This window comes from Myxocyprinus asiaticus, chromosome 1 (assembly GCF_019703515.2).
Source record: "Myxocyprinus asiaticus isolate MX2 ecotype Aquarium Trade chromosome 1, UBuf_Myxa_2, whole genome shotgun sequence".
Lineage (NCBI taxonomy): Eukaryota > Metazoa > Chordata > Actinopteri > Cypriniformes > Catostomidae > Myxocyprinus > Myxocyprinus asiaticus.
Genome location: NC_059344.1, coordinates 4,502,056 through 4,515,321, shown reverse-complemented (window position 1 = coordinate 4,515,321; position 13,266 = coordinate 4,502,056). Strand labels below are relative to the sequence as shown.

Genomic DNA, 13,266 nt, shown 5'->3' with positions numbered 1-13,266 from the left:
TAAAAGGCAAATATCACTAAAACTTCTGTTATATACCATTTGCAAATGTGCAGATACCTCGTTTAAACAGATGTAATTCACGAACCTCGTGAAAATCCAGCGTTTTCTTCCCGTCGAATGCTCATCTAATATCTTCCTCTGAAACGCGTATTCTATCAGCCAGAATAAAAAAACTTCAGGATCAAAAGTTCCTCTCATTCACAAATCATGAGGGTCCATCTGTGACAATCCAAGTAGGCGATCCAGGCTGTTTAATCTGTCAGGAGATTGCTGCCGGTGGATCCGCACGTGCGCGTAAGTGCAACTTCAAGGCTGCATCCAAAACTAGGAAAATGCTGCTGCCGGAGGCAGTATATGGAGGTACGATGAAAATAAAGTGCTTTTCAAACTGTTCGGAGACCAGTTTCCTTAAGAGTTCCATTCATTCAAAACGGATGTCAATTAGGCCATTAACTGATTAGGCAGCAAGGTAGCAAGTCAGTTGCCTATGTTTTCGGATGCAGACCATGGTAAAAGCGTGTCATGTGTGCTATAAGTAAATGTCTTATTCACTATTCACTACATGTACAATTGGTTTGATTTGATCATTTTTGAGTAAATGCGATTGCTAATATGGACATGCCATCCATGTTTGCTGGACTTCTGTGTGTACTGTTATTTCCTTCTTCCTAATATATTAACAATTTCTTTATGTGCAAATAAATTATAATAAATTTGATGACTAAAAAGAAATCTGAAGAAACTGCTATCTACCATTTAATATATATATATATATATATATATATATATATATATATATATATTGGGGGGTTAGCAATTTTATGTTTGTTTATTATATTGTGTGATATATCGGCATTGTATAGGCCTATCGACCACCCTGCTCTCTGGATATCGGCATCGGCCATTAAAAAACCCATATTGGTCGACCACTAGTCATGACCTCTTTAACAGCTTTTAAATTGTCATATTTCATGTATAGCTGAAGCTGTAAATGGTCAAAATAAACATTTCTCCTCCTTTGTTTCTTCAGTTATCAAGTTAAAGTTTAGCATACTAGCTTAGGAACTAACTTGTTAGTGGGTATTGAACCTAGTGCGACTGCCCCGGGTCTTAACGTTTCACTGGGCCCCTGTCAGTCGTCAGATCATGTGCTACATGGATGGGTTTTGCCGTTGTGCACCCTCTCTGTTTACCGAGAACGTCGACGGGAAAATACTACGACCGAGAGTTCGGGGCCCCCCTGCTGCTGTCGGCCCCGGGGCTTAAGCGCAGGTAAGCCCGTGCAGTAATGCGGCCCTGATCACTGCCAGTGACGGGATGACAGACTTGCCTGCTATTTATTTTTATCTCTTCCTCCTCCTCCTTTCCAAGACTCAATAATTCATGACATACACACACTCATTTCTATGTGGGCCTCTCGTTGCACTTTGTTTCCACAGTGACCAAGAAGAGTTTTTGCGCTAATGCGCTAGCACGTAATCACGACTGCAATCACAACCTGTCAAACTGAATCCCAGCTCCTCCGAGACAGCCTGGATCAGATTAAAAAGAAACTCACCTCTCTTTCTTTCTCTGTCTAAATGTGAAAACACACAAGACGTGCATGGAATGGAGTTGTTACTCTTGAGTCTTGTTCATTCACACCACAGCATGTCAGTCGCTGTATTGGTTGTACTGTATTGGTTGGTGTTCCAACTTCTGTTTTAGGAACCTAATGTGAACATTGGTTAATGTTAACCGATAGCTCGCAATAAAAGCAAATAACAATATATTTAAAGATTTAGACCTGGCCATGCTCACATTCATTTTTGGCATCTTTCTGGCATAGAATGGAATTAAAATGTGTTGCAAATTTGGATTCAAGACTACCATGGTCAACCAGCTTCACCAGTTAAGTTTTTATTGACCCATCATCTAGATAAGCACCTAACCAACATAAACCTGTCTGGACCAGAATGGGAACTCATGGAGCTCTAATCTGCTATTTTTAACAGGGCGATTCTGAGATGCTGATGTTTTTGATCCTTTTCATGCTTGCAGAATAAAGTGAATTATTTATCTACTTCTCAAGAGTTTAAGTTGGATGTTTTTTATGAAGCTTCAAGGTAACGGATGTGTTTCAAATGTTATGCTTGATACTAAAGTGACTCATTTCATTTGGGTTTTCAGCTGCAGAAAAGGGAGCGATCATGTCGATATTTTGTCCAGGTATTTTATTCTCTTTATATTTACAACCATTTCATCCTCATTTCTCCTGGTGTTTCAATGGTACTGTTGGTATAAGCTTGTGCATTGCTCCTCATTTGTATGTTGATCATGTTTTAAAAGGTCATTTTGTTGTCATTTGAGGCCTTGACCAAAATTTTACCTCCAACTTTACAAATTGCCGATTATAGCTTAGACACGAGTAGATGCCTCCTACAGTCCGAGCTGTCCATGGTTACAGTCAAATGACATATTTGATAATAGCGTGATACATTTATTTAATTATTTCCCTTTCTAAGTAAAATGAAAAAAAAGAGAAAAAAAGTAGGTTTTCAGAAACAGTCCATTAAGAAACCCATATCGGTCGACTGCTATTTTAAATATTTGCCAGGACGTGTCTTCCTCAATGTCTATGGTGGTTACAATGCCAGTCATTTCTGTTGATGAGGAAGAGCTGCTTTTGTCCCACTTTATATTAGGTGTCTTTAACTACTGTGTGCTAACATTAAAATATATACAATACAATGTATTTATTGTATAACTAGTTGTTCTGCAGTGTTCTCACAAGATTCACATTTTCTGCTACTAAAGTTGAGTTATTGTACAAGTAGGTTTAGTAGTAGGGTTAGGGTTAGGGTTATGGGTAAGGTTAACAGTGTAACTACAGATGTAATTAAATACAAGTACTTTAATTGTAAGTACAATACATCAACATGTATGTAAATAATAAGTACGTACATTGTATCAAATGCTTAAGTACATACATAGTAGTTAAAGACACCTAATATAAAGTGGATCCACTGCTTTTGTTCATGGCCTCAGTTTTACCCATAATTATGTGTTTTTTTTTTTTTTTTTTTTTTTTGCATAAATAGTTTGCATAAGACCAGCTTTGCTTGTTGTGTTTTGGTATTTAAAATGGTTAGCTCACCCAAAAAAAGGAAAAATATTTCATTTAGTCTTCATGTCTTTCTTCTATGGAAAGTGTTAGGGACACCATTTACTTTTCACAGAAGAAAGCCAGCCATACAAGAACAACATGTAAATAGAGTAAATAATGACATCATTTTCATTTTTAATGGAACCATGCCTGTTTTAGATGTAGGTCTGCTTTTTTTACTATTTGTATTAAATGTACTATTGACTAAATTGTTATACAGTACATTAGAGAGGTTAGGTTAGAAGTTCATTGTTTTTTTTTTTTTTCAGCAATTAAGGCTTTTGAAAGCACAGCTGGTCTCAAATCAACAATCGCCTGCAGCTTTTTGCTCGAGCTCTGCATGCACCCCCATTAGGTCATGTAATGCTCTCCCTTCCCCGCATGCGTTGGATGTCACATAAAGCCTTCCGTGCAGAACAAAATAATCGGCATGCCTATTATTGGTGAACAACATCTATCTTGACCCATCAAGGATCACATTTCTTGACTTATGAACATATGGATGTCTGTATGCCCTGAATGATGAGCGAGACTCACAGTCAGTCAGTCAGATCAGAGCGCGGGCGCTGAATATTTTCATCTGATCTCGGCTAGCATGTGGGGTCATGACTACTACCAAAGACACTGATAACAGTATCCCTCACTTTGACATTTATGAGTAAGATTCAACCTTGTTCCCAATGCTTTATACATGGTTTGTCCTTCAGAGAGTATCACAAATCTGACTTATGACTAATGTACCCTGTAAGCTGCATGCATGTTATTGCTCTTGCACAGAAAAAGGACAAATCTGTGCAGAAGATAACTCAGAAATGTGTGGGTTAAAACGTAAAGATGTCTTCTATCAGAGCGAAATGGATGGCCTGCTTTTCAGATGAATTGATCTTGTGTGTTTGATTGCTCTCGGGTAAACAAAAGAAGAAACAACAGCAAGAATATGTAGCCTCTTTACATTAATGTTCTCTTTATTAAGGGTTTATAAAGGGGTTTATTAATGACTAATAATTCATTTACAAATGCATTATAAGTCATTGATATGCAGTTATAACAACATGCATAAAAAGAGCGACTTTTGTGCAGTACTTACCAAAAGTGAGACTTTAACTCACGTTATAAATGCTTAATAACACTTATTCAGCATTAGTTACCCATGTACATAAAGTTCATTATGGTTTAATGGTCATCAGGCTTTATTATATGACACATGCTGTGAATGAGCGCCTGGAAAGTGTTTTTGCCGAGGTCTTTAGGTAACTAGGTCTAGGTTAATTGGGACAGCTCAGAGTGGCACTATTCTTTTGACATCAATGTGAAAAGGAAGGTGAAAGCACAAGCAAGTCAAGACTTTACAGAAATGAATATAAACACAAAGCGGACTGTAAGAAAATGACATAATCCCTATTTTTAATCTCACTATAATAATCTATTTTTACAGCATATTGACAAATTATGAATTACGAATAGTTGAGCACGTTACCATGGAGACATAGCGCATGTGGAGGCTTTACACTATTCTCTGCGGCATCCACGCGCAACTCACCACGTGCCCCACTGAGAGCGAGAACCACATTATAGCGACCACGAGGAGGTTACCCCATGTGAGTCACTCAACACGCCCTGGATTCGAACTCGTGACTCCAGGGGTGGTAATCAGTGTCTTTACTTGCTGAACTACCCAGGCCCCCTGTATTGCATTTGTTAATGACTTATAAGTCATTAATGAACCCCTATATAAACCCTTGACAATGGGAATATGCATGCAAAGTGTTACCATATTAGCATATTAGTCTGTGGGTTGTTCATGCTCTGCAGTTATCAAAATTTAAATAAGAATGACAAAAGCATGTGTTTATTATTCAAGATGATATGCAAGGAATTCAGTGAGTAACTCAATATACAGTAAATCAATGGATTTGCTGTCACTGCTCAGAAGTTGATGACTGCAGGAGAGAAAATACAGTCATATTCGTTAAGACTTGTGTTTTTGAAAAGTGCTGAAAAGTGCCGCAATGTTTTATTATTTTTGTTTCGTGCACCAGTGCAGTGCTTTATTTATTAATAACTGTGATGGATCAATACCTGATCTGATCCAATATTAAGAATAGATTTTGTTTTTCACCGTGTTCAGAAACAAAAGCTAAACTGAGTGAGCATTACGGGTAGGAAACCGGTTTGATGTTGTAACTGTTGATGCCCTTTCACGATCAATTAACGGCCTGCAACAAACTGATGTGCATCAGTTGTTGTTTTGAAGGAAAGACTTTTATTTGTTTGGTAGGATCTTGGAGCGCTGTGGTCCCGCAAGATAAAGCCTGTTTAGATTTGATTGGCGTTTACTCTGTATATTATTCAGTTTGTTGAGTCTAGAAGTCCGCTTACAGTATTTGGACCCTTACACCACTCTTATAAAGTGTTTAAATGTTTCTGCGTTAGATGACAAAATATTAAACAATATGTGTATTTCGGGGGCCTGGGTAGCTCAGCAAGTATTGACCCTGACTACCACCCCTGGAGTCGTGATTTCGAATCCAGGGTGTTCTGAGTGACTCCAGCCAGGTCTCTTAAGCAACCAAATTGGTCCGGTTGCTAGGGAGGGTAGAGTCAAATGAGGTAACCTCCTCGTGGTCGCGATTAGTGGTTCTCACTCTCAATAGGACGCATGGTAAGTTGTGCGTGGATTGCGGAGAGTAGCATGAGCCTCCACATGCTGGTAGTCTCCGTGGTGTCATGCACAGCAAGCCACGTGATGAGATGCGCGGATTGACTGTCTCAGAAGCAGAGGCAACTGAGACTTGTCCTCCACCACCCGGATTGAGGTGAGTAACCGCGCCACCACGAGGACCTACTAAGTAGTGGGAATTGGGCATTCCAAATTGGGTTTAAAAAATACATTAAAAAAAACAGTATGTGTATTTCTATACTATAAATATGCTAAAAAATGTTTGTCACATCATAAGTACTCAAAACTTAAAGAAATAGTTCACCCAAAAATAACATTTCTCTCATCATTTACTCACCCTCATGTCATCCCAGATGTGTATGACTTTTTTTTCTTCTGCAGAACACAAATTAAGATATTTAGAAGAATATCTCAGCTCTGTTTGTCCATACAATGCAAGTGAATAGGTGCCAACATTTTTATGCTTCAAAAAGCACAAAGGCATTATAAAAGTAATCCATACGACTCCAGCGTTTTAATCCATATTATGGGTGAGAAAAAGATCAATATTTGAGTACTTTTTTGCATGAAACTCTTCTCCCTGCCCAGTAGGGGGTGATATACATGAAGAATGTGAATCACCAAAAACACAAGAAGAAGAATGTAAAAGTGATCTGTTTCTCACCCACACCTATCATATCGCTTCTGAAGATATTGATTGAACCACTGGAGTCGTATGGATTACTTTTATGCTGACTTGTGTGATTTTTGGAGCTTCAAAATGTTGGCACCCATTCACTTGCATTGTATGGACCAACAGAGCTGAAGTATTCTAAAAATCTTCATTTGAGTTCAGCAGATAAAAGAAAGTCATACACATCTGGGATGGCATGAGGGTGAGTAAATGATGAGAGAATTTTCATTTTTGGGTGAACTATCCCTTTAATGTCATTGGATACAAAACATCACAGCAAGTAGCATTTGCAAACATTCATATTTTATATATTTTTTAAATGTGTCTTAAGTGTCCAAATAGTTTTCATGCCACTGTATGTTGGGGGGAACAAATAAGTGTTTATATTTTGGCAAAAACGCACCAGTTAAACTCTTTTTGAGCAGTCTTTGAAAAATATACTGACATTATAGTGTCAGTGCAGGTGGCAGAATGAACTGCTGGCAGTAATAAAGTAATTTTTTACCTTTTTGGATACGAGAGTGAATGTCAGTCTAAACTTTTTTGAAGAAACGGCATCAAAAATAGATCATACGCAGCGCTTATATTTCAAAAGCAGAAGTGTTAGTGCTGTCAGATCAAAGAGAGATTTAATAATCATGTGAACATAAGAGGGTGTGTGTGTGTTTGTGCTCAGTTTACATGAGTTAAAAGCATTAGAGAAAGAAAGAATGAAGGTGAGTGAGAGCAAGTGGTGAAAGATTAAAAGAAAATCGATTTTTGCATTTTATAAAGAAAACGTGAATGGTTCTTGGCTCTGCTAAAATCAATGCCAAAATGTTGGGTTGTTGTGGGTGGTTGCCAGGGTGCTTCTGTGTAGTTTCTAGGGTGTTGTGGTATGGCAAGCCGAATTTACTTGTAATCACGTGCAGGATATGAATTGTAGATAATAATTGAATTTTCACTAGTTCAAATGCTAATTCTAGATACAAAAATTATGTCATTACTTGCAGAAATGCCCATGCTTGATGTCAAAAATGGAATTTCAACTAGAAAAAAGCTGACTTTTTGGAAAATCTGTAACTGCATTTTTACTAGTAGAATTGCCCAATGATCTGTCATTCACACCTATTTGAAACACAATTACAAATATCCAGGATTAATTTTGTACTCGTTGAAATTCCAAACACACATATTAGCTAAGTACTTCTTGCTAGTAAAAAAACAACAAAAATTTTTTATATAGTTAATAACAATGTTACAAGTGTGTGTGTGTGTGTGTGTGTGTGTGTATATATATATATATATATATATATATATATATATATATATATATATATATATATATATATGTGTGTGTGTGTGTGTGTATATATATATATATATATATATATATATATATATATATATACACACTCACCGGCCACTTTATTAGGTACACCTGTACATCTAATTATTCTTGCAATTATCTAATCAGCCAATCATGTAGCAGCAGTGTAATGTATAAAATCAAGCAGATGTGGTTCAGGAGCTTCAGGTAATGTTTGAATCAACCATCAGAATGGGGATAAAATGTGATCTCAGTGATTTGGACCGTGGCATCATTGTTGGTGCCAGATGGGCTGGTTTGAGTATTTCTGTAACTGCTGATCTCCTGGGATTTTCACACACAACAGTCTCGAGTTTCCTCAGAATGGTGCCAAAAACTAAAAAAAACAAAATACATCCAGTGAGCGGGAGTTCTGTGGGCAAAAACGGATTGTTAATGAGAATGTCAGAGGAGAATGGCCAGAATGGTCCAAGCTGACAGGAAGGTGACAGTAACCCAAATAACAACGTTACAACAGTTCTATGCAGAAAAGCATTTCTGAACATACAACACATCGAATATTGAGGCGGATGGGTTACAGCAGCAGAAGACCCCTCTGGGTACCACTATTGTCAGCTTAGAACAGGAAACTGAGGCTGCAGTGGACACAGGCTCACCAAAACTGGACAGTAGACGATTGGAAGAATATTGCCTGGTCTGACAAATCTGGAATTCTGCTGAGGTACACAAATGGTAGGCCCACTGCAGCCACAGATTTCTGTTCTTGGCTGACAGAAGTGGAACGCAACGTGGTCTTCTGCTGTTGTAGCCCATCCGCCTCAAGGTTCGACATGTTGTGCAATCTGAAATGCTATTCTGCTCACTACAATTGTACAGAGTGGTTATCTGAGTTATCATAGACTTTCTGTCAGCTCAAACCAGTCTGGCCATTCTCCGTTGACCTCTGTCATCAACAAGGCGTTTTCGTCCACAGAACTACCACTCACTGGATGTTTTTTGTTTTTCGCACCATTCTCTTTCAAATCTAGAGACTGTCGTGCATGAAAATTCCAGGATGGGTGCCAGATGGGCTGGTTTGAGTATTTCTATAACTGCCGATCTCCTGGGATTTTCATGCACAACAGTCTCTCAGTTAACCGCTCTGTACAATTGTGGTGAGAAGAATAGCATCTCAGAATGCTGTTCTGAGATGTGGGTTGGCACTGTTTTGGTGCACGCGGGGGACATACACAATATTAGGCAGGTGGTTTTAATATTGTGGCTGATCGGTGTGTGTATAATATATATATATATATATATATACACACACTATATTGCCAAAAGTATTCGCTCATCTGCCTTTAGACGCATATGAACTTAAGTGACATCCCATTCTTAATCCATAGGGTTTAATATGACGTCGGCCCACCCTTTGCAGCTATAACAGCTTCAACTCTTCTGGGAAGGCTTTCCTCAAGGTTTAGGAGTGTGTTTATGGGAATTTTTGACCATTCTTCCAGAAACGCATTTGTGAGGTCAGACACTGATGTTGGACGAGAAGGCCTGGCTCACAGTCTTCCCTCTAATTCATCCCAAAGGTGCTCTATCGGGTTGAGGTCAGGACTCTGTGCAGGCCAGTCAAGTTCTTCCACACCAAACTCGCTCATCCATGTCTTTATGGACCTTGCTTTGTGCACTGGTGCGCAGTCATGTTGGAACAGGAAGGGGCCATCCCCAAACTGTTCCCACAAAGTTGGGAGCATGGAATTGTCCAAAATCTCTTGGTATGCTGAAGCATTCAGAGTTCCTTTCACTGGAACTAAGGGGCCAAGCCCAGCTCCTGAAAAACAACCCCACACCATAATCCCCCTCCACCAAACTTCACAGTTGGCACAGTGCAGTCAGACAAGTACCGTTCTCCTGGCAACCGCCAAACCCAGACTCGTCCATCAGATTGCCAGATGGAGAAGCGTGATTCATCACTCCAGAGAACGCGTCTCCACTGCTCTAGAGTCCAGTGGCGGCGTGCTTTACACCACTGCATCTGACGCTTTGCATTGCACTTGGTGATGTATGGCTTGGATGCAGCTGCTCGGCCATGGAAACCCATTCCATGAAGCTCTCTACGCACTGTTCTTGAGCTAATCTGAAGGCCACATGAACTTTGGAGGTCTGTAGCGATTGAGAGCGGCCCATTCTTTCACAAATGTTTGTAGAAGCAGTCTGCATGCCTAGGTGCTTCATTTTATACACCTGTGGCCATGGAAGCAAATACTTTTGGCAATATAGTGTATGTATATATACATATATGTATATATATACATATATGTATATATATATATATATATATATATGTATATATTATATATACATACAGTATATGTATATATATATATATATATATATATATATATATGTATATGTGTGTGTATATGTATGTGTATATATATGTATATGTATATATAGTTAATAACAATGTTTCAAGTATATGTATGTATGTGTATAAATATATTTATCTTATTCATTTGCATACATCACTCATAATTGAGATGTTTAACTTAATTGTGAACCTACAATCAGCACCAAATATATTCTATATGAATATTTATGTTGTGTTGTTCATGACATGATTCATGGTGATTTATATTTTGGAATGCATTAGAGTGTGTTTGGCGTGTTCAGTTTTTGGAACGGTGATGTTTATCTGGTGCTCAGACTGTCCTGGGATCATTGTGTAATCTGCTTGTGTTCTCTGTGAGGGTTTGAGGTTGATCTGGGGTCAGGCACTAAGCTCCTTGCATTGACTGCAACACTGGAAGTATCGGACTTGCATAAGCCATGATTTAGACTGGATCGGACCAGTTCAGCTTGCCCCAATTTCACTGCCTGATCTGGTTCAGCTCTGAATTGGATTACAGAGTTTAGCACTGGTCCAAAAAACAGAATAGTTGAGTTTAGACCCAGAGTGCAAGAGTAGATTAGAGTGGTAATTACCCAGATGTGTGTATGGCTTTAACCTCTGCATGCTACTGAAATATTTACACTGTGTCTTAAAGAAATATTCCGGGTTAAATACAAGTTAAGCTCAGTCGACAGCATTTGTGGCATAATATTGATTACCACAAAAAATGTCTTTAAAAAAAGCAAAAATCGAGGTTACAGTGAGGCTACAACAGAAGTGAATGGGGACAATTTTTGAAGGGTTTCAAGGCAGAAATGTGAAGCTGTAAACATTTTATAAAAGCACTTATTTTAATTCTTCTGTTCAAACTCATATATTATTTGAGCTGTAAAGTTGTTTAAATTTTACAGTCATTTTAGAGTTTGTTGACATTACAACGTCATTGCAACAAAGTTGTAAAATTGGATATAACTTTACACAGAAAAGGTTAGTAAGTGATTTTATCACACTAAGATCATGTTAACATGCATATTGTTTACATCTTGTGGCTATATTTTTGAAACAGTGAGTATTTGAATGTTCAAAAATTGGCCCCCATTCACTCATTTTGTAAGTGCCTCACTGTAACCCAGATTTTTGCTTTTTTTTTTTAATGAAAAGAAAGGATGAGACAAACATTTTTTCATGGTGATCAACATATGCCACTACTGCTGTTGGTTCAGCTGAATTTGTATTGAACCCAGAACATTCCTTTAACGAGGTGCAACAGGAAGTAGTTTAATAACCTAGCGATTAAATAACCTTTGTGGGGGAACAGACTGAAATTTAAGTCGTTATTCGCAGACAGTTCTCCCCAAGTTTGAAAGAGAACATTTCGATTTAAAATTGTTAAACGTACAGGCAGAACAGGTATGTCTCTCTCAAAAGATGAATTGTGGGCATTGTACATGGGTTTAATGTGTGTGTTAATGTAATACTTGTTCATCTCATGACATCAAGAAGAAAATATCACACACACACATACACAATCCAGGGTTCGCACACCTTTGACCAATGAATTTCCATGGCTTTTCAAGTTGTTCATTAAACCAACTATAAACTAACCATTTTACCAACCAAGCCCTAACTAGCTAACCTACCACTGACTTTATAATCAATCAACTAACTTAACTAAACTAACCAGCTAACATACTAACTAACTAATCAACCAACCAAACATCAAACCAACCAACCCACCAACCAAACACTAACCTGCTAACCAACCAACCAGCCACTAAATGGCTAACCAACCAACCTACCAACCAACCAACCACTAACCTGCTAACCAATCAATCTGCTAACCAGCAAACTATTAAAAAGCTAACCAACTACTAACAAATCAACCAACCAAACAACTAGCCACTAGCATAGCCACAGGTGTGCCTGGGTGGGCAAGTGCCACCCATTTGTATTCAGGCCCACCCAATCATTGTCTTATGCCCCTATTCCACCAAAAGCCAAAAGCTTGCTGGCCTCGAACCACTAACGTCAGATGTTGTTGGTCTGGATAATGTCAGCATCAAAGCCTTAGAAACAACAGCAGCTCAAAAAAACAAACAAAAAAAAAACCACAACAACTAGATTGCTCTCATTATATTCACACTGTAAACACCCAATGTGGCGATGAGATGCGCGTTCAGTTTTATCATGAATTTCAAACAATAAATATTGTTTTGATACTTAATTTTTAATGTGGTGACTAATCATGCAAGTCAATTCAATATAGTGCTTTCTCTGCGCGATCTTCAGTGTTCGTAGAAGTATCCAGCATTTACATTCAAAGAATAATAGTGAGGTGCTTTCTACTTAAAAAAAAAAAAGTTTAATAGATAGATACATTTATCGTTACGATTTATCAGTGCTGAAGTATTGAATTTGTTGCGTTAGACAAGGCAACCTTGTGAGCACGCTAGAATAATCAGACAATGACAAAGCCTTTCATTTTATTCTTAAGAAAATATTCATAAGATTTTTTCAAAAATTGCACTTAGGAACATTCTTAGGGACTTCTTATTGGATTATTTATCCCAAGACCTTTTTTTTTCTTAAGGAAATTGTCGTGAATACGGCGCCTGATTTCTTGATAGCCTTTTCCTTTCTTACCTTGCTATCGCAGCACCGTCATTTTCCCCCCACTTTAATGAGAGTAGAGTTGCGATGCAGTGACACAATCAGAGAAAAAAAAGTAATTCTACTGACAGTAAACCATAGTGGAGAAATAGAGACAATACCCTTTTCCTTAATTTTTATCCAACATTTTCATTTCTGGGAATAAAATTACTAAAATTGGTCCATAAATGGTTAAAATGTCTTAATCTATAAATAAAGAGTTTACAGAGCTCACGCAATCGATCATTTCTTTTAGCTCACACTCCCAAAAGTTTCTGCCTATGCTACTGCAGATAACCACTAACCTGCTAACCAACCACCAACTAGCTTACAACTAACTAACCAACCAACCAACCAACCAGACACTAACCAGCCAAGCAACCAACCACTATCTAACCAACTTCTAACTAATTAACCAAACAGATAACCA

The 13,266-nt window shown here is 38.1% G+C and overlaps 1 protein-coding gene across 1 annotated transcript in view; it reads left to right on the top strand.

Moving 5' to 3' along the window:
* The window catches only part of LOC127442559 (adhesion G protein-coupled receptor L3-like), a 332,967-nt gene that overhangs the window by 257,584 nt on the left and 62,117 nt on the right, over positions 1–13,266 (top strand). The window contains exon 11 of the mRNA XM_051700690.1: positions 2,170–2,208. Within this exon, the coding sequence (XP_051556650.1) occupies positions 2,170–2,208 (39 nt within the window). The remainder of the gene's footprint in view (positions 1–2,169; positions 2,209–13,266) is intronic.